The sequence below is a fragment of the Uloborus diversus genome, chromosome 1 (assembly GCF_026930045.1).
Source record: "Uloborus diversus isolate 005 chromosome 1, Udiv.v.3.1, whole genome shotgun sequence".
Lineage (NCBI taxonomy): Eukaryota > Metazoa > Arthropoda > Arachnida > Araneae > Uloboridae > Uloborus > Uloborus diversus.
In genome coordinates this window covers 24,938,410-24,961,243 of record NC_072731.1, presented here as the reverse complement: position 1 = coordinate 24,961,243, position 22,834 = coordinate 24,938,410, and the positions used below count along the sequence as shown (strand labels likewise).

Sequence of the window (22,834 nt, the reverse complement as noted above, 5' to 3'; positions counted from 1 at the left end):
AAATTTTGTTTGATTATGCCAGTTACTTCCTGAGGGATAGCAAGCACGCGTAACTCAAAAAACGTCCCATTGCTCCACCCCCCTTAGAGGAATTCGCGCCAAAAACCAATGGGCACAAGTTCACATAGGGGCACATATGTTTACCAAATTTCGTTCGATTTCATGCGGTAGTTTTTGCTGTAGAGCGGTCACAAAAAACTGGTCACACACAGACATGACACACACACACACATACACACACACACAGACAGACATTTTTCAAAAATAGTCGAAATGGACTCAGCACACCTCAAAACGTTCGAATCCGTCAAAATTCGAAATTCGAAAATTTGCACAAATCCAATACTTTCTTCTATATATTAGATATAGGAGAAAGTAAAAATCGCTCAACCTTAGAAGTTAATTTTTCTATCATAATTGAAAGTAAATTTTTTACACTCATATATAAGAAGTGCTTTTCTAGCTTAATTGGTCCAAGATCTGAGGGGTAAAAGGAGCTAAAATTTGCTAAAAATCAAAGAACAGACAGTGAAACCTGTGTATAACAATACTGCCTATAACAATAAACGTGTCTATAATGATATTTTCCTTGGTCCCAGTAAAATGTCAGCATAAATAATCAAACTGTCTATAACGCTAACCTGTCTATAACAATATTTCTTTAGGTCCCAACAGTATCATTGTAGACAGGTTTTACTGTATTAAGCAACTTTTTTCTAATTAAAACATCAAAACTTGAGCTTTGAGGTGCACAACAACAGCAAAAATTGCCCCTGTGTACCAAATTTCATATTTCTAGCCCTTACTATTTTCTGGAAAGCGTGCCACAAATACACACAAACAAACATTTTATTATGTGATGTAGACAACAAGATACAAGCTTCAATAATCAGATTACTTGAGTTTGATTACATTTTTAGACACTGCAAACAAGAAAACAGATTTCAATCAAACCTTACCAAGACTAGTGAGAGCTGAAGCAGCAGCATATGTATCTTTGCACTTCATGGCCAGAACCAGCTGGTATCGGTGACTCGTAAGCGCTTCTTTGTAATTTCCTTTTGAAAAATAGGCAGACCCTAGATTTCCATGAGCTCGGCATTCTCCAGCTTGATCTCCTGAAATGCAGAATGTATCAGACACACGACCCAAATAGGACCCAAGAAACTGCATGGTTCTGTGAATAAACATAGCACTGTACAGTACCTAAAAGCTCATTCAGCCACTTGGATGCATGAAATTAACTGGTAGATGTTGAATTTAGCCTGTCCTTCCTTTTTTCCTGCATACAGTATTGTGCTCTCACAAAAATTATAAAATTCTTTAAAAGCACTTAAAATCACATCTGTAATATGTCCCAAAATATGGATGATGAGGCAGTTTTTGATAAATATTACAACTGATTTTTTTTTTTTCAAGAATGACTATGAACTTTTAAAAATGTTTGTCAAAGGCGAAAATGTATGTGTTCCATTGCATTAGTTTTATAGACATAGAAAGGAGTATCTGGTTGCATCACTCATCATACCGCAGTATAATTCAAAATAGCATGATACATTCTATGCATTACTGGTCATTGCGAATCATCTACCAATATTTTTTTAAATACAAATTGGGGTTGTTGTGGATTACATACCAGGAGTTTATAACCTGCAAATACAGCATAAAATAATTAACATTTCCTACAAATTATAAATATTAAATTCATTAAAAGTACAAGATTTAGCAGTACCAATAATACTAAGAACCATTCATTGAAATGCCCCAACCAATTCCTAAAAAAAAAGAAAAAAAAAAAAACAGACAATTTACATATCTGCAGGTGGAATTAGTGAGCTGGATTTAATTTTCCTAAACATATGATGCATACTGTAAATAATTTTTAAATGATAAAAACTTGCGATAAAATAATTTTACAAAATATCAAACTACTAATAGAAAAACTTGGCACACACACTCTAAACAGCTCCTTATTTCACTATTTTCATGAGCTATTTTACTATTCTATTAAGAATATATAGTGATGTGGGTTTCTTTACTCAGGGGCGGCTCTAGCACCGGACAAACCGGACCCCTGTCCGGGGCGGCAAATTTGAGGGGCGGCATTTTGGTTCGAATGTCTAAAATACATTTTACATTAGGAGCAAATTTGTATGAGAGTATTTTGCGAGCACAATAGCTTGGGAGTCTGAAAAATACGTGAAGGTTTTCTTTCCTCTTCGTTTATTGTACCTTAATTGCTGTCGCCGACAGCAAATGGTCAACAGTTGCCTGTTTTGGTTGGGAAATGAGACTGAATGGGTGGGGGGTCAGGGTCTGATTACCAGAACTCTCGCCTGATTCTGGGATCTGCTGGGCCCTAGGCTATGTGCTTTACTGCCCTATTATTCATCCCTGATTATTCCATGCTCTCTTCCTCTCTTCCTGTCAATTGCTTCGCCGACTCGGGGGTTGTATTTTACCAGGGTTAGGTACTTCACGCTTTTACTTCTCTTTTATAACAGTTATTGTGCGGCGCCGTATCTTCCATGGTATTTTTTCTTTCCGTTGATTGTAGTCCACGTGTCCCCGACAATTTACCGTACACTTGAAGCAGGGAACATTCAAACAAATAAGAAGTTTTGCAATAGCAGGAACCGTAGCCTTTTTTTTTTCTGCTTGGAGATTTAGGTAGATATTTCAATGATGTTTTAGTATTAAATAACGTATCACCCTAATACTAGTTACATTATAACAATTTAAAGTATATTATATATATATATATTTATTTATTATGTAAAATACTTTTGATTGAACTTTCACTTAAAATGGTATATATTATTGCCAGTATTAGTTTTTATTTCATTATAAACACAACTACTATTTTAACTTTTGAATTCTTATAGCTAAGATAGAGTAACATTCATACATGTCCCGTGCATGACACAAATTAAATAAATTTGTAATTTTTCTAATTAATGTATTTGACCAAAAGGCAAGAGAATTGGATAGAAGCACTATAGCATTTGAAATTTCAGAATGAATCTTGATTTATGATCCAATTGCAAAAAAATATGAATTAACATCCTTTTTAACTGTTTTTTGCACTTTAAATGTCTGCAAATATCCCGTGTATAACAGGAGAATGACCCTTCTACATTTGCAATTTAATAGTCAAAGTGGCATTAAAACCGGATAAATCCACTAAAGTAAGGGGAAAAATAAAAAGAACGCCCTAAAAAAGACTAAATAGGGGAGGGGGAATTATAATACAGGCCATATTTCTGAACAAAAATCATGTTATGTGACAATTATTTTTTACTAATTTTTTTATTATGATAGAAATGCGTAGAATTTTTATTCGAAATTAAAACATAAAATATTTAGTAGCCCCCCCCTCCCCCCTTAGCTGTTTTCGGTCTCTAATATTGGTCATTTGTCGTTCAATAAGAAATTTCTTATGATATTTTTTTAAATTCTTGCCATCCTAGAAAATAAACGTTACAGTTACGTGTTTAAAATTAAAATAGTTACCAAAGTATTCGAAAAAAGTTTCACATGAAAAAAAGTTGCTTTCATTTCGAATGCTTCTTTTTTACATGGTATTTTATGACTATTATTTTCTTTATCGATAATTTTTTATAACTATTCAGATTATCCGTTAAAGTATATTTAACCGAAATGGAGGATAAAATATTTGAAATTAAACGTTTTCTATTCTTTTTCTTGATTTTTAAGGCTGTTTCTTTCGAGTTTTTTTTTTCCTTATAGAAAAAAAAATCTTATTCTTCTGTAACAAATTATTCAGCTGTTAAAAATTACTCTTGTAGGAAATGGTAATCCTAAATTTCTTACGGAAAGGCACCGCAAGGTACCTTTCTATGTTTAAATTTTTCGCGTGGTGCACTTATTTTACGAACATGAGTAGTAAATATATATTTAGAAAAGAATTGCTTTCTTTTTATATTAAATCCTAACCCACCTTCACCCCCCTATTAACTTTTTATTCATGCATGGAATGGTCTAAATCTTAATAACGCCTTTATATTTCTGAAGCAAATAAATAAACAAATAAAATAAAATAAAATATTACAAAATAAACAAACAAACTACGTATAATTTGTCTGGAGGCAGTCCATAAAAATGCTACTTTTTCTTTTTCAGTATTTGCGAGCTCTCCCCTCTCATTCCCCTTTTATCAAAGTGTCACACCTGATTCCCCTTCCACCCTGTCGTCATGTGTCACGCTACATTACATAAATATGTACTCCCCCCCCCCCCCCCAGCTGTGAAAACCAACATTAAATAATTCGTGCATCAAATTCCAAATTTTATTTCCCAACTTTAGCTATGTTTTATTGTTACACACATATTTGTGAACATAACAATTACGCTGATGATATGCAGGGTCCAACAAATGCTAAAATCTCATTAACCAGAAGAAATTTTTACACACCAGCCAAATTACTTCCCACGTAATCTTGATTTCAAAATAACAAAATATTCATAAACAGGTTTTTTTTTTTTTTTTTCAATTTAAGCATGTAGCTATTAATTTTTAAATCCTAATCTGCATTGTTATTGTTTTCGCCGTTTTCGCTACAAAATAAGATCAACGAGAAAACAAAACAAAAATATAAAAATACTTAACCTGACATTTTAAATGTTCTTATTTTTGTTTCACAAGCCAAAGAATTTGATGTCATATTTTCTGTTAACATTTCACTTCTCCTTGTCACAAACCCACAATTTAATAAGCCAACCTCCCCCTCAAAGCGTGACATCATTTGTGAAAGAACCACTACCTAGTTAAAATAATTTTTCTCCTTGAATTTCTAGAATGTCTACAGGAGGTCGCAAAAAGCTATCTGGAGCGCAGTACAAGAGAAAGAGACTTGAAAAAGAAGTCAGCATTCAAAAACAGGCTGGAAGTTTGCTGAACTATCTGCAAGGAGCAAGAAAAAATTATAACGATTTAGCAATAGAATCCGAATCAGACATTCAAGATGAGAATGTTGCTGATCACATAATTTTAATGGATAATGGCACTGCTGCTGATCACACAATCGTAATGGATAGTGACACTGATGCTGCTAATCACACTATCTTAACGGATAGTGACACTACTGCTAATCACACAATTTTAACGAATTGTGACACTGCTGCAGATCACACCTTAATGGATTGCTCTAGTCCATTAGAAGTTGATGCTCCAGTAAAAGTTACACCAGATCCAGTAACATCCAATGATACAGATACGCTGATGATAATCAATAATTCAGATCCAGGATCATGGCCAGCAATTTTATCAGACGCTGATAGATGCTTTTTGGTAAAAGAAGGTCCACCCGAACCGTTAACAAATTATGATTTTCCTTATAATGACTCTGGTCGAAGATTTAGCACACATTACTATGTCAGAGCTCTAAACAATGGTGGAAAAGTTATGCGTAAATGGTTAGTTTATTCCATTGAAAAAGACTGTGTATATTGTTTCTGTTGCAAGCTTTTTAGTTATTCTTGTAGCTCTCTCTCCAAAGAATCTCTCTCCTGTAATCATGAAAGTTTGTCGGTAACTGCCTTTTGGAACTTCAGTGTCAAAAAATTGGGGTGAAAAGTTTACGTCATCTCAAATCTATTTAAAAAAAAAAAAATCATCGAAGACCCAACCCTTACTTTGAAGTCAACACATTTCGCCTATAATCGTGTTTTTAAGACTTCAGTTTCTTAAAATTCCCCCCTCAAAAGACCCCCTGAAACTTTCCACCGTCTAAACCGCCACAGAGCGTCTAAAACTGCGTTCTTAAGACTATAATTTCAAAAAATTCTCCGAGGGAGAACCCCCAGACCCCTCTAGCAGATACGGGTATTTTTTAAGCGTACCCCCCCCCCCTATAAATATTTTCTGGTGGCACAGCCCAAGTGCAGGAAAGCCATGGTCGTACTTAGGATTGATGAATTGATGAATACGTGAAGACAACGCGAAACTGCTTTCAAGCATGACCATTTTAGGGGGTGGGGGCGGGGGCTTATCGTTTTTTTTTGAAAGAATGTTTTATATTTAAAAAAAAAGAGGAATTACCAAAAAGAAGGGACTATATTTGTAATGCAAAAATTGTAATGTTTGATTTTTTTTTACCGTGGAGAGGGGCGGCACTTTGGAAATTTGTCCGGGGCGGCAAAACTGCTAGAGCCGCCCATGCTTTACTAATAATAAAGCTGAATGTCTCTCTGTCCGGAGGATGTCTGTAGGATATCTGTAGGATGTCTGTGATGCGCATAGCGCCTAAACCGTTCGGGCCCGATTTTCATGAAATTTGGCACGAAGTTAGTATGTAGCATGGGGGTGTGCACCTCGAAGCGATTTTTTGAAAATTCCATGTGGTTCTTTTTTTATTCCAATTTTAAGAAAAAAAACTATCATAAATTACGAAATTATCATAACGTGTAACCGTAACATGGGCACAAGCCAATTGGCGAGATACGAAATTATCATAACGTGTAACCGTAACGTGAGTACAAGCCAATTGACGAGAAAATTCACAATACATTATTTGTAAATACAGGCGAATCAAAAGACCTTTTAATTTTTCTATTACGGGCGAAGCCGTGCGGGTACCACTAGTAACAAATAAATCTCAACTCTTTCTTGTCTGATCTGATTGATGTACCTAAACAAAACAATGTCAGTTGCCAAAATTTGTACATTAAAAAAAGTTCAATGCATAAAAATTCAAAGGCTTAGCTAATTAAAAAAAAAGTTTTTAAACTCAGCCCTGCATGACAGTAAACTAATTTTAAAGCAACACCCCCCCCCCTCCTCCCCCCAACACAAATTTTTCCTTAACTTAGTTTGGTTATTCGGACATATTATGTACTGCTTGTTTTACATTTTTGTACAACTCCAAAATTTATTACAAATCTACTTATAGTTTAAACTTTTCAAACCCCTCAACTAATTCATTTCATTAGCGATTTAATTTTAAAACCTCTAAAGGTTTGGAAAGGGCACTGAAGAGTTCTTTTTTGAGCATTAAAAATTAGCTCAGCGTTTACTGTATTTCCTATGCGGACCATTCCGCCGTCTATTCTAGTACTTTGCAATAAATTATTGTTCACAGAAATTTTGAATCCATAAACATTCTAGATCTTTACCTAAAGATTTGGCAACAGCAAGGTCTTGCTGCATGTAAGCTATGGCTCGATCCAAAGTGTTCAGAGCCCAATACGCAGAACTGAGGGCTGAAAACACGGAGCCCCTCAACTTGAGACTGCATGTGCCAATTCTTAAAGCAGACTCCAGCACAACAACGGCAGCAGCATGATGCCCAGTTGCTAGAAGTTCTTGCCCCACCACAGATGTTATAACAAAGGGCGACTTGTCCAAGCGCATGGCTTGGAGTTGCCGATAGGTAGGTTCAAGAGTTGCTGGAAGAGAATGAAATTAAGAAATTAACTGCTGTAGCAAGATTTTTTTAAGATAAAAAATTTACAGTGATACATTGCATCAGCTAGTTTCTAAGTCCAGTAAAGAAAAACATGCCTGTTTATTTAACATTGAAACCTTGGTTAAGTTTGTGTTGAAATATTGATTTTTGACTCTTTTTTTTTCTTAGCTTAACACTGATGACTCTCTAAATGTTATTTTTCATTTTTATCTGAACTTCAAATGGTAAATAGGATTCTATCCAACACAAAATTAAAACAATTTGGAATGCAAGTTTTTCTTCACCAAAATCTTGAATTTGTACTTTGAACCTACATACTTTTATTTATTACAAATAAGAATAATAAAAACAGAGAAAGAGTATAACATTTAACCAATATAAAAATAACGAATGTTGGAAAAAATTACAACCATTTGATCAAATTTTACATCAAAAATTTTTAAACTATGTTACTTAAAAGGCAACACATACTGCTGAGTATGTCATTGCCAATGGCTTTAAACTGTAAAAAATGAAACATAAACAACCATAAAATCATTTTTTAATGAATACTCAACCACAACTGTTATAATAATATCATATAGTTTTTAGCTAGCCTCAGATCTCCTCCTTGAAAATGGTGCCACTCTTAGAATGCTCAGAAGTGGGACGTCACTTTCTCAGCAACACTAAATGCTTGGCTATTTACATCACCCAAATTATTCAATTTTAAAAGATTTGTGTAATTTTCAGGAACTAAAACAATTGTTAAGAGTTTTGGCAAAGTTGTGGGGGGAGGGGGGAACACGGCCTATTGAATGGAAATTTCTGAATGTAGGAATATATTCTGATATAATTTTACACAAAATAACAGTGAAATAAAGACTAAATAATTAAAGAAAAAGACTGACTCTTGAAAAGTGCGGGAAATGCTGGACTGGCAATTTTTCCCAATAGTTGGTAGCATAGTTTGTTCATTCTAGTTTATTCTCCTTCTTTTGAAAACATTTCTTTTTTCAAAAAATGAGACAAATCTTCACGATTTTTCCCAGAAAGTAGAGACTTGACTTATAAGCAGCTTTTCGATTTTTTGGGGGAATTCTGCCTTAAAGGGGTAGGGGGGATATCAACATTTATGCAAGTCAATACGGTAGTTTTTATGATTCAGTGTACTTTTTAGAAACTGAACCCACATACCTCTAAGAGGAGACTTCATGGCTGCTTCCACAAGCCCTGCAAGAAGGTGAAGATTCTTCGAGTCTTGAGCTAGCCCGGATGCAAAAGCCGCCAGAGAATCTGCATGACGTCCCAAGCACTGCAGTGCAACACCCTGTCGATAATATGCCTGAAATAAATGAAATGCTTTTAAATATCAAAGCAGAAAAAATTACTTTAATACCTAAAGCAACAAAATTTGTAACATTTGTAATATCTTTAGCTAAATCAAGCATTTTTGTATTGCTTTACATTGGCAATGTATTCCTCATTGTCTACCACCTTAGGCTGAAATTAAAAAAAAAAAAAAAAATAACACAGATTTCAAATCGTCAACAAACAGAGATCAACTTGATGACATTATTTACTGAAGATATCCATAAAAAATTGCATGATTAAATTTGTTCGAATTTTATATGAAAATGTGAATACCTGAAAAAGAAAATATTTCTAACAAAATAAAATCAGGGTTGAAAATAATTTAAAAATCACCAAAGAGGATCCAAGAATTTTGAAAGAAAGAAAAGATTTGGGAAGATGAATTAAATCAAAATAAAATAAAACCTCATTTAAGGGATACCTCTATTTATGGGATTATTTCTGGCCCTAGTCCCTTTATATAGGGATCTTCATATATTAGCCTCTGTTTGAGAGACAGTTACATATAAAAAAAATTACAAAAAATAATGTGTAAATGAATAAAAAGTGGTGAACTGGCTAGAAATTATTTCACTTTTCTCTGAAAATTAACTGCTGAAAATTTGAGATTACCATACCTGCAGTATAGCAAGTATGTTTGGTTCGATTCTTACTGAAATTTAAGTGCATGCCTTGCCTTCTCAGCAATTGTTTCAAGCGGGCTAAAGGCCAATGGATAGTGCACAGCAACTAATAAACTTTGTATAGAAAACTTGAAATCTGAACACTAATTGCAATTTTCACTGTAAATTAAATAACATCCATAAAATTCATAAAAAGAATTGTTTCAAAATAATTTTTATGTGCTACAAAACATTATCTTTAACAAATTTAATTAAGTTTTAATAGTTAAAATTATAAAATTTTAATAATTGTGAATTTTATTCCGTATTATTTTTAGCATTTAATCTTTCTTAGGTGTCACTAGTTTACACTTAATATATAATTATACTAAGTTAATACATCGCATACATCAATTCAAATACTTCTGATGAAGGGATACCTCTATTTAAGGGAGAAAATGTCCAGTCCCCTTAGAGTCATTTATTGAGAGGTTCTACTGTAGTTTCTAAACTTAATGGAGTCAGACTTAATACCTGGGCAGATACCAAATGCTTATAAAACCTATCATATTAACTAAACAAAATGTTTTCTGCTTTTGTTTTCATAATTTTAATGATATTATAGGCTCATTTAAAAAACTAGTATGTTGTGGCCATCACGAAACTTTCTTCTATATTTTTCTTTTTTTTTCTGATCCCTCCCCATGCTTGACGAGGAAGCAATATTCCCAACAAAAACAAAATTACACATGCAAAAACTTGACGACCATCCCAATGTCTGAATTATTGTAAAAACAAAACAAAGAGCGAAAATTGAAAGTTATTTTAAAAGCCTTGCTTGAATTAATTACAAATATTTTATTTGTTTACAAACATAAGATGGCAACAGTTAAAAATTTTAAATCATTGAGATAATATTTCCGATCATTTCCATACAATTAAAATCACGAGAAATACGCAGACGACAATCTATTACGATTTATCTTTCTTATTGTTGCATTAATAAAGCTATTTTTATTCGCAAAAAAAAAAAAAAAATCAACACCTCTTGGAGCGATTGGCGTCAAAATTGAACCAAAGCCTGTTTACGTATGGATTCACATATATTCCAAATTTCAACCAGAACGTAGCATTACTTCTTGAGATAGGGTACTCACAATGGAAAAAAAGAACGGGCGATTGCGCTACCCCCTTTTTAGCTGTTGACACCAAAATAAAATCAGCTCTTATACCCACTAAGGGCTACTTGCCGATAAATTTTTCTTTCATTCCGTTCATTATTTCTTGAGATACAGCAGTCACAATTGACGACAAAAAAACGTTCTATAGCTCAACCCCCGTTTGAGTTATTGACACCAAAATTGAATCAGCACCTGTTCCTGTTAATGACAACATATGGACCAAATTTTGTTTGATTACGCCAGTTACTTCCTGAGGGATAGCAAGCACGCGTAACTCAAAAAACGTCCCATTGCTCCACCCCCCTTAGAGGAATTCGCGCCAAAAACCAATGGGCACAAGTTCACATAGGGGCACATATGTTTACCAAATTTCGTTCGATTTCATGCGGTAGTTTTTGCTGTAGAGCGGTCACAAAAAACTGGTCACACACAGACATGACACACACACACACAGACAGACATTTTTCAAAAATAGTCGAAATGGACTCAGCACACCTCAAAACGTTCGAATCCGTCAAAATTCGAAATTTGAAAATTTGCACGAATCCAATACTTTCTTCTATATATTAGATATAGAAGAAAGTAATAAAATAAAATATTAAAGTGGTTGAATGATTTGTGCAATTTTGCATTAAGCTTTGAAATAAATTGCATGCAATACTTATTTGTGTGATGGATCTTTACTGCAATGATATGCAACTTATCAAATGAGTCATGAACCGAATTTGCCATGGGAACGTAAAAGACAGTATCTGCAAATTTTTCTTTTTTTTTTTTTTTGGCCATCTATTTTACAAAAAAAATTTTCTCTCAGACATTACAACATTTCTCTAATGTAAGCATGGAATCCAAAATCAGGGGTCGATCCAGGTTTTATTTTTTGGGTCCCCATTTTGTGAAAAGGCAAAATATTTTTGTGAAAAAGCAAAATATTTTTGTGAATTTTCTTTGTTTTTGTAAAAAAGACCTTCTCGTGATTTTTTTCTTGGAAAAGATTATATTTAAGCATTTTTAGCTGTCGTATCGTTATAGAAAAGCCCTAGACAGGTTTCAGGGGTGATTGCAAGTTCTTGAAGAATACATGAAAGCAGTCAAGAGAAAATGCGCTGGGGGAGGGGGGAAGTAAGACCCTTAACATTTTATTCGTAATTTGACACATACATTACATTTATTGCTTTTTACAAATATACATATACAAGGCACACTTTCTTAAGGTGAAAGTCTCACAACAGATTTCCTGTTTGCCCCTCTCAAATACTTTAAGAGCAATGAAAATTGCACATGCTGCTGAACGTAATGATAACTCCTAATAAATACAATATGAACAGACTCAAAGATATCACATATTTCTTAACACAGAAGTGAAATACTCATTAAAGATTCCATGTATGTGTTTGAAAAACTTAAAAGTAATTAAAACCCAAAATAATACTGCACCAGCATTCAGCGTTTAATTTTTTGACTTTTGACGTTCTTACAGAGTAGGTATTTCGTTTCAAACTTTGCAATTTAATGATGTTAATAAATATATAAGAAATTTTATTTGTTTGCCTCTTAACAAGGTACAGTAAACATCAAAAATGCGAAAAATTCGTTTACCATGGCCGATGTAAGGAAATTAAGATCTTCAAAACAAATAAAAATATAAAAACAGCATGTAAATATGTTTATTTTAAGTAAAGTTATTTTAGAATTGGATTTTGAAACTCAACACAAATTAATACTAAATATATATTGCGTAATCAAAGTAAAATTTAAGATTTTCCTGAAAACAAGCTACCAATCACAAGTGTCCCTCTCCCGTCCCCCTTCTGACGCTCTCAAGCAAAAACACCTCACGCAGCAAGTAAAAAGATAAGATGGGGGAAGGTGGAAGAGGCTCCCGCGTAGATGCGTACACATTTGCGGTTAAAAAATATTGTGAAAAGGTTGCCTTTTTATAAATTTTTGTGAAGGGGCTGCTTTTACGACGCGGAATATTGTGAATGGGGCCGCTTTTGCGATGGGGAATTTTGTGAATGGGGCCGCTTCTGCGGCGCGGAATTTTGTGAATGGGACCGCTTTTGCCATGCGGAATTTTGTGAAGGGGCCGATTTGGCGCTGGATCGACCCCTGAAAATGATTTCAATTTCTTCAATTATCTGAAAAATTCTTTTTTGCAGATACTACTCTTTACCTTCCACTGCGGAAATATTTTCCTAAAAACTGAAATAAGAAGGAAAAAAACCTTGGGCCACTTAGGATGAAGTTCTCGAGCTTTAATGGCATCTTGAAGAGCTTTTCCAAACTTTCCGAGCTTGATGTAGGCTGCTGAGCGGTTGCTATACAAAACATGATTGCCAGGATCGAGAACAATAGCCTCAGTGTATAGCTTGATGGCAGAAGCAAAGTCTCCACTTTGGCAAGCAGCATTGGATTGCCTGACTTTCTCCAAAAATAAGGATTTGTTAGAAGGCTCAGACTCAAAATTCACTTCCACCTAAAAAACATGAAATAAAATTTAAAAATATCTAAAACAAAGTACAGCACATTATATGGAATTCATTAACATAAAGAAAACAAATACACATTTGAGGCAGTGAGAAGCAAAGAGATGTAAGTGGACATCTTCAAGTTTTGTGTAAAATACGTTTAAAGATAACGTCCTAAGTAGAATTTCATTGATTTTTTTTTTTATAAATCATGCTGTACAGCAGCCCCTACCAGGGGCTACTAATTCTATTTCTTGCCACAAGACAGAGGAGAGGTTCCCCTACTATTTGTACTCGTTATCTCCAATTTTTTAATTTTGCCACTTACATCCCTTTGCTTCTCACTGCCTCTGATAAAACTACTACACACTGAATGCCTCAAAAGGTAGTAGCAAAGGGTTAGCAATTACAGCTTGATACAACAATAGTGTGTTGTATGCTATTACTGTTGTTACTGTGCTACACAAAATTCATGCATTTGAATAGCTTGATTTGTTTGTTATTCAATATTTACATGATTTGTACACAAAATCTTCCACAACAATCAAGAACTCTAAAATGAGACACTTCACAAAACTCTGAAATTCAAAGACTGAATCACATGGTAAAATAGTGCTGTTCTGCTAGCATTTCAAATAAATTTAATAGTAATTATTTTTTATTGCAATATTAAGTAAACTTTTATTTAAACTAAATTTCAGAAAATTCAGTATGGCTGCCACAAAATTCACAAAAACGGCGCTTTAGCAAATAGATATAAGCAGTGATGTTCCCGTCTATCTTTCTGAGGGTATACATACTCCCAGTAACCCATTACGCACAATATGTGTCTGCTATCATATACGTAATGTGTCATTATACAAGGGTCTGTCCAGGACTTTTCACAAGGTCTGTTTTCGTTTGAAAATTCAAATAATTTTATGAAAAATGAATTAGTTTTGAGAAAAGTCAAATAATTTCGCAAAAAAAAAAAAAAAAAAAAAAGTTGTTAAAACGAAATTTTAGAATTTAGAGATGGCACAAAATGCATCATTCAAACTTAAAGTTGAGTGTTTTCCTCCTCTGTGTGGAGAACATTATTCTGGGGTGTTTTTCTAGTATTGTGTGGGGGGGGGGGGGCATCGCTCTCTCAAGTATCAATATTTATCTACCATTTCTGCTATATTATGTTAAATTATACTAGAAATATTTCTGTACAGTATTTAAAACAATTGTAACAAAAATAAAATAAAATTTAGACAAGGGTTCAGCATTTAACTTTTTGACCCAAGACACTCTTAAAAAGCACAGAACTTCTTAGAAAACTTATGAATTCCGTGATTTAAACAAAATTAAAAAGAGATTTTATTTGTTTACCTCTTAACAAATTGTACAAAACATCAAAAATTCGAAAAATCGGATTCCCATAGCAGATGCAAAGAGATTGCGATTCTCAAAGTAAAGGCATCAAAAGTATAAAAACGGCTTGGAAAAAGAAATAATTTTGATAAAATTATTTTCAAATTGCATTTTAGAGTCCTATGAAAACATATCATTAATATCTGTGGACACAGTTGAAGCAAAAAAAAACAACAATAAATTAAACCATCGATTCAGCATTTTTAATTTTTGACATAAAAGAAAATGGAATTTCGCTTTAAAAACTTGAAATGAAAGTTCTAACAAAAATAAAGAGACTTTCCATTTATTTGTATCCTAATAAAGCGAAGTTAGCTTGAAAAAAAATAAAGAGACTTTCCATTTATTTGTATCCTAATAAAGCGAAGTTAGCTTGAAAAAAGAACAAAATATGATTATCATATCGGATGTTAAAAGATTGCATTTTTAAAATGTAGACATCTAAAGAAAAAAAAGGCGGTTAGTAAAAGAGTTTATTTATAGTTAATCATCCTTGTTAGCATCGAAAAATCAAACCCATATAATTTTCTCCCAAAATAACAGTTACACATCATATGCACTGCACCGTAAAAACGCAAATATTGACAAGCTGGCAAAATGATGAGAATATTTTCTAATCAAGTCATTATAAAGGTTTAACTCCTGACGCTAAGTGGCAATGATTTTGAAGTTGGTAACCCTATCTGAAGCGATCCTATTTTTTCCCCGCCCTTACTATCCCTTTGCAGTTCTAAGTTCATTTCGCTGATATATATTATTATTATTGTTTATGATATCATGAGTGGGGGAGAAAAGTGCTTGACCCCTTTTCCGAAAAGTTTACACCAAAGTTTACACCGCTGCTAATTAGCTGTGATAAAACAAACAAACAAAATTATTTAAAACCAAACTTATTTTCAGCTGTTAATTTCTTTCTAAGAAAGAAACAACAAGTATTATAAAGTAAGAAAACCAACGTTAAAAAACGCACAAATTTGCCAATAACAGCAGACAGGTGTTTCGGCGTTACTTTTCATCCATAAGCTCATTACTTTTTGCATTGAAAAAGGCGTTCCCTGTAATGCTGAAACACGTGTCTGCTGTTATTGGCAAATTTGTGTGTTTTTTAACGTTGGTTTTCTTACTTTACTGTTCAGCACAAAGGTATTTATTTATCTAACAAGTATTATATTTATTTGGCAGCAGCAATTATTTATTGCTCTCGCAAGAGTGCCATTTTTTTTTTTTTTTGCAAAATTAGCAGATTTTGTATAAGCTGATCCCTCTAAATTGCCTTAAAAAAAGGTTCCAAAAATTATCAGTCTTATACACATGAAAATATGGAAATGTGCATTATTTTGCTTTCAGATTTGCTCTTTCGATAAACAATTCGTGAAAGATCCGATCTTTATCAGAATTTTGTGAAGGGTCCGTTTTGGTTGATCGGGATTTTGCGAAAGGTCCATTTTGGTTGATCGAATTTTTGTGAAGGGTCCATTAACGGACCAAAATATTCTCTGGCCAGACCCCTGCTTTACTAATAATAAAGCTCAAGTCTCTCTGTTTGGATATCGGGATTTCTGTTTGGATCTGTGTAACGCACACAGCGCCTAAACTGTTCGGCAGATTTTCTTGAAATTTGACACAAAATTATTTTGTATCATGGGGGTGTGCACCTTGAAGCGATTTTTCAAAAATTCAATTTTGTTCTTTTTATATTCTAGTTTTAAGAACATTTTACCCAGAAAATTATCATAACTTGGAAGAGTAAATTACCAAATTATCATAACATGGAACTATAACATGGGCGAGCAAATAGCCACATAGCAAATTGGCAAGAAATTCATCATCCATTATTTGTAAATATACAGGCGAACAAAATGACCTTTTAATATTCTACTACGGGAAAAGCCGTGCGTGTACCACTAGTTGACATAATAAAAATGATCTTCTTTGTTATTTAATATAACTTTTTTTATACTGAAAAGGTGCTTCTTGTAACCATCAAATCTGTGTCAGCAATGTTTTGTACTTTAATATTATTGACTTACTGATATTTTTTCAGTATAAGGAAAATCATTTTTATTGCTAATTAACTTTTATTAATCTTAAATGCTGCAATTCCTGATTTATAGTTCAATTCTCTCCCAGTTAGCTTTTCCATGGAATATTATATCACATTCCAGAGTCCCCCATAATTATCACTAGCACCATTCAAATAAAGCTTTTCCTACCCGGAAAAACTTGCTTTAAACCACATTTTGTTTATTTTTCCGGGTAAATATGGATTTCTCTTCTTCCTGCTTCCTTCCGGAGTAAATATGAGTTTTTTACTCAGAATTCACCTTGCGAAATGAGTTTGTTTACTGGTTGCTGATGATGCTGGGTAAACCGCTTTCTCAGATACAGGGTACAAGCTCTTTTCGTATGTGAAAGGTAATTTTCTCAAGAAGTTCTTTGTTTTGGAGCTGGAGCTGCGAGGTACAAAAATCTTATTTTTACGCGGCTAATCAGGGGTGATAATTGACTCAAGTAAAATTTTTTGTAACAATAAGGAAGCTTGACCTTGCAAAAATTCGTTAAATATGCATACAAAAAACATTGAAAAAAAAACATTTTAAAAGTTTTTTCTTTCTTTTTTAGATAACTTTTTAGTTTCAGAATGAATTGTCAGCCCAAAATTTTTAGCAAACACCAACCCAAAATTTTTGAATCCTAAACACCCTCGCTGTCACTATTTGTGGTTTAACCAGTTGGATGGGGCCCTGAAGACAGCGTTGCTTTTTGATTCAGACCAGAAGCCAGGCAATCCCTGGTCCAGCACTCCTAGAGGTATTGATTTATGAGAGTTTTGTGACCCTATGTGGTCTATATATTTAACACTAGTGGTACCCACACGGCTTCGCCCGTAATAGAAAAATTAAAAGGTCTTTTGGTTCGCCTGTATTTACAAATAATGTATTGTGAATTTTCTCGTCAATTGGCTTGTACTCATGTTACGGTTACACGTTATGATAATTTCGCATCTCGCCAATTGGCTTGTGCCCATGTTACGGTTACACGTTATGATAATTTCGTAATTTATGATAGTTTTTTTTCTTAAAATTGGAATAAAAAAAGAACCACATCGAATTTTCGAAAAATCGCTTCGAGGTGCACACCCCCATGCTACATACTAACTTCGTGCCAAATTTCATGAAAATCGGCCGAACGGTTTAGGCGCTATGCGCGTCACAGACATCCTACAGACATCCTCCGGACAGAGAGACATTCAGCTTTATTATTAGTAAAGATGCTCCCAGTCACTATTAAGGAAGTCAGAGGATTTTTGACCTGTTAGCATCAAACCCAGACCCCTTCGGTTACAAGTACGATGCCTTACCAATCAGGCCTCATCTATTTCTGTAATCTGCATATAAAACTGCCCGATGTTTATAAGTAGCCTCATCGCTTAGAGGAGTCAAGGGGAACAACTAACCCCTTCCCCCTGTCAGCTTTGAGAAATATATTTCTCATGTGGCAACTGGCCAATGTCAATAGTATAATTCATAAAACTATTATTCATAATATTTTATTAATATTTATTGATATTATTCATGTAAAAATATTATTCATAAAATATTTCTGGGAACATGAATTGTTTTGCTGATGATGTCAAAGTAATGGGGACTGAAGAAAATGAAGAACAAGCAAATCAGCTGCAAGAGGATCTAGATCATATTACGGAGTGGGCTGATAAATGGGGTATGGCTGTTAATATTGGGAAACGTCAAGTGCTACATTTAGGGCATGGAAATAAGCGTACAAGTTATTATTTGCAAGGTTCAGTCATTAGTCAGGCAGAAAAAGTTACTGATCTGGGCGTCTTAATAAGTCAGGATTTAAAGTTTAGTCAACAGTGCAGTATAGCTAGTAACAAAGCCAATAAGATGCTCGGGTTTATCAATAGATCTATTTCAAACAAATCTAAAGAAGCTCTTCTGCCCTCATATAGAAGTTTGGTAAGACCTCATTTGGAGTATGCTATTCAGTTTTGGTCTCCTTATCTTAAGAAAGCTATTAATGTATTGGAAAGGGTTCAAAGGCGGGCTACAAGGCTAACAAATGGACTTTCTCATTTAGACTACGATTCTGGGCTTAGAATGCTAAAAATGTAGTCTTGAGCAAAGAAGAAACCGAGGGGACATGATTCAGTTGTTTAAATGTATTAAAAAAGATGTTACGGGGCTAAAGTTTAGCACTGAAAACAGGACAAGGGGTCAATGTTTTAAGCTATTTAAATCTCAGGCTAACATGGGTGTTAGGAAAAATTATTATTTTAGCACGGTAGTGGAACCTTAGAACAGCTTACCAGAAGAGGTGGCAATGAGCAAGAGAGTAGATAGTTTTAAGAGGGCTATTGATCTTCACTGGGGATTGTAAATTGACTAGGACCAGCCTAGCTAGGCCCAAAGCCTGTTGCTGGTCGTCACTTTTGTATTTGTATAACCAGGGGTCCAATGAAATTTGAGTTTAAAATTTACGAACAGGAAAATATTTCTAAATGTTCTTACTCATTTCGAGGAGAGTCCAGATCCATTGACATTCCCTTTGGCTAACCCCCCCCCCCCCTCCACACACACACGCTAGGAGAGATTTATTTTTTTACATACATTTTAACCTTTGACCTCTTGGAAAATTTTGAAATGGCAGGTAGCCTATAGATGAGTGAATATTATTGGACATAACAACATGAACATCTACATGGAATACATATATTCGAACCAAATTGGAAAATGACAAAAAGAGTCCACTTATATGTAAAAACATTACTTTTTCAAAGACATGGGGGCAATTGACTCTTTGAAATCATGGGCCTGATATTCAGCAAAATCTGTATTTTTTTTAATCCAAAATATTTCATGTATCAGAAAAGATCAATAAGAATAAAAATAATTTTTAAATCAGAGTAAAAACTGCTTCATAACATATGATTTCCTTTTACCGTTTACATGTCGTTAATTTAAGAAAATGTCCGGCACCCTAAATATCGACACATCAAACAATTAATAACTGCAAAATTAACAAATAAACCAGTATACTTACATCTTCTGTATCTCTTTGATTTGGTGCTTCCATTTCTGGATTTACATAAAACTATAAATTTACGTTTCATTTCTTACTGTTAAAAAATCCCAACAAATAGGAAAATATTTACTTTTGATGTATAACATATGAAAACAGCTTGAAATAGCGATCACATTGCAAGAAGTTCAAACTAAGATCAGTAGTATGGTCACGAGGGAGAAAAAGAAAAATATTTTTTTCCCCTCATTAGCCATTCTTCATTTAGATATGAAGAAACAGTTAACATGATTATCAAAGACGGCAAAGGAATGTCAGGAATGACACCACACATGCATCTTCAAACATAGGCTTGACGAATGATATCACAATCGAACATTTTCAGCATTTTTTAAAAACAAAAAACACAACCTTTTTGAAGAAACAAAGCATGTAAACACAAAAATAAATACATTAAATGTATTCTATAATGGAAATAAAACTGATGATTACAGGTTATCACAGCCGCGGTTGTTGAAAGTTAACATTTTTTAATAACTTAACCTGCAGAAAAAACTGCAAGATTTTTGATTTTGACTTCAAAAATAAAACAAATCTTTTCTGAGGAAAACATAAGCTTACTTCAAACTTAACGTTGGATATTTCCTATCAGTATTCACTACAGTATTTTGCATTTATTATTTTCTCTATTGTTCATAATCAAAAATTTTGTTTTCAGTTAATGTATTTCTCTTAACTGTGAACCGTTGTAAATGTTGAAAAAAAAATATTTCGTCGTTTCGTTATAAGTGGAAAATGTTTGTGTTGAAAGGTTGGTAATTTTTCTGATCACTGCAATTGACTATAATTGCTTTAAGGAAAGTCAATTTGATTTTATTTCCTGTTTTTTTCTTGATTTTGCTACTTTTAACTTCTAAGATTCTTGGATTAGCACGTCGTGTTTGTAAACAAAAGAGGTGTGTCAATTTAATTAACCACAATTGCTTTTAATGACCGAATAATCTTGTATTTTACTATCATTGGTTGTAAAACAATTTTTTCCTAAGAATTAAAACTTCCCTTTTGACTATTTTTTAGCTAATAATACTTGTCATTCTGCCATCAAGTTGTATTTAATGTTTTTTTTACCGGCATTTAACGCGAAAATTTACTATGAAGCGTTTTTAATTCAATTATATATTTAATGTGTTTATCAGGATAGCTTTTTCGTTTTGAGTTGTTACTGCTTTAGGCAGGGTTCGCCGACAGTCGATATATGTCATGATATTTTTCACAATATGTATCCGATATTTATTTTGAAAATATGATATTTTCAATATTTATTTTTCAACTACGGTGTTTTTAATATGAAAAGACTAGTAATCATAGTAATATTGTTCATTTATCATTAAAAATAACCAAAAAGTTATGTACTATTAATACATAAGTAATATAATATTCCTGTTTTTAGTTTATTTTATATCTATAAGATTATTAGCAAAGTAAAATTTTTAATTCAGATTAAAAGTGCTTAGTTAAATATTAAATGTTGGTCAGAAAAAAGAAAATGTCTTATTACTATGCACCGACTAATGCATTTTTTTTTTTTCTGAATCAGGCTTGGAGTAATCGTAATCTGTCTGCGTAATCGATTACATTTTTGTCTAATCATAATCTGGCAATGAGACGCTTGCAATCTTCTAATCTTAATTTTAATCAACTGTTTCTTGCATAATGTTATCTAATCTAAATTTCAATAATCGTAATTTGGTTTTGTAATTGTGTAATCCTGACGTGCTGCAATACTTATTAGCTGAGATTCTACAATGGTAAAAGAAGATGGGATCCGGACAGAGGAGAAGATAAGATTTCAATAGAAACGTAAAAAGGAGGGCCTTTAGGCACTGCTGATGGTTGTCAAATGAAGATCATAAACGAGCCGTATCGTGAGTCGCCCTGTAGGTACCATTGATGGAGACCCTGCAGGAACGTTTCTGTCTTCCTGGGTTTTAAGGATTGGTCATCAGTTCTGCTTTTACCTAATGCGTTTTGCTCTTTTTTTTTTTTTTTTTTTTGCCCAATGACAGGCAAACAAGCGAAGCTACCGCCTCGGAAAGAGAACAATAAACAGTTTTAGCATTTGTTTTCAATTTGAGAAAGTTTTGAAAAACAGTTATTTATATGCCTTTTGGTGTTTATTTACTGTCATTTACAGAAGATGTGTTACCATAACTGGCTTCAAAAAAAAAAAAAAGAAAAGAAAGAAACTGTTTGCATTTTTGGAAAAACTTGCCTACACTTCCAAAAGTGATAATTCTTTCATAAAAGAGAAAATTGAAAGCGAATTAAAAGCTTACGAAACCAGCACACCAAATGGGCTTGATATTGATCCCCTAAAATGCAAGAGATCAAACATTCATGCAGAGGCGTAGCTAGACCCGACTTTCGGAGGGGGGGGGGGGGTTACTTCTTTTATTATATACTAGCCGCCTGCGGCGACCAGCTGGTCCGCCTTTTTACGCCATTCGCCATTTTGCGCCAGAGTTGCCGCCTTCGGCGGCTACTTAGACAATTTAGCGACGGTATTAATCAATGTTTTTCTCTTTTTACTTCCTTTTACAAAAAAGGAAGTATTGTATTCGCGAAAAAATTTTCACTCAAAAATCGCCCTTAATTTCCATTTTGCTCACCCCCAAATGAATGTTGAGTTTTTTTTTCGATTCGACCACATGCGGAAAAGTGCCTAAGAATGTATAGACACGCGAAATATCCATTTTGACCATCACCGAGGTAATTACAACGACTTTTCTCGTGACGTCTGTATGTATGTGTGTATGTGCGTATGTGCGTATGTATCTCGCATAACTCAAAAATGGTATGTCCTAGAAAGTTGAAATTTGGTACATAGACTCGTAGTGGGGTCTAGTTGTGCACCTCCTATTTTGGTTGCATTCGGGTGTTTCTAAAGGGGTCTTTTGCACCTTTTTGGGGGGAAATCATTGTTAATTTCGATGCAAACTCCAGTGGTGTTATAATTTGGCGGTCACTTGGCGATATATCGCCAGTCTTTTGGTTGCCAAGAATTGTCGCCAACTTGGCGAAAAATTTGGCGATTTTTTTTTTTTTTTAAATCTGCTTTCAATGTGGCCATTGCTAGTGATATTTAAAGAGTTAGAGAGAGAATCCCATTAAAATTGCAATAATAGGGAAATAGCATTAAATTGGTGTAAAAGGAAGTCATGTGATGCACACATCAGCTCGTTTCTCAATATTATCATTCGCCTTTTTACACCGATGTTGCCGCCTTCGGCGGCTGCTTAAACAAATTTCGTGGCGGTATCAATCAATCTATATCTATGTATATCATTAGTAGTTTGAAT

The 22,834-nt window shown here is 33.8% G+C and overlaps 2 protein-coding genes across 2 annotated transcripts in view; one reads left to right on the top strand and one right to left on the bottom strand.

The window, feature by feature from the left end:
• LOC129228446 (tetratricopeptide repeat protein 28-like) overlaps positions 1–19,529 on the bottom strand; it is a 60,405-nt gene extending 40,876 nt beyond the window's left edge. Inside the window, exons 1-5 of the mRNA XM_054863130.1 lie at positions 19,497–19,529; positions 12,791–13,042; positions 8,604–8,751; positions 7,135–7,407; positions 960–1,118 (exon numbers count right to left, since the gene is read on the bottom strand). Of these exons, the coding sequence (XP_054719105.1) occupies positions 960–1,118; positions 7,135–7,407; positions 8,604–8,751; positions 12,791–13,042; positions 19,497–19,529 (865 nt within the window). The remainder of the gene's footprint in view (positions 1–959; positions 1,119–7,134; positions 7,408–8,603; positions 8,752–12,790; positions 13,043–19,496) is intronic.
• A 737-nt stretch (positions 19,530–20,266) lies between these two features.
• The window catches only part of LOC129234321 (TBC1 domain family member 10A-like), a 33,230-nt gene continuing 30,662 nt past the window's right edge, over positions 20,267–22,834 (top strand). Inside the window, exon 1 of the mRNA XM_054868314.1 lies at positions 20,267–20,286. The gene's annotated coding sequence lies outside the window, so the exon portion shown is untranslated. The remainder of the gene's footprint in view (positions 20,287–22,834) is intronic.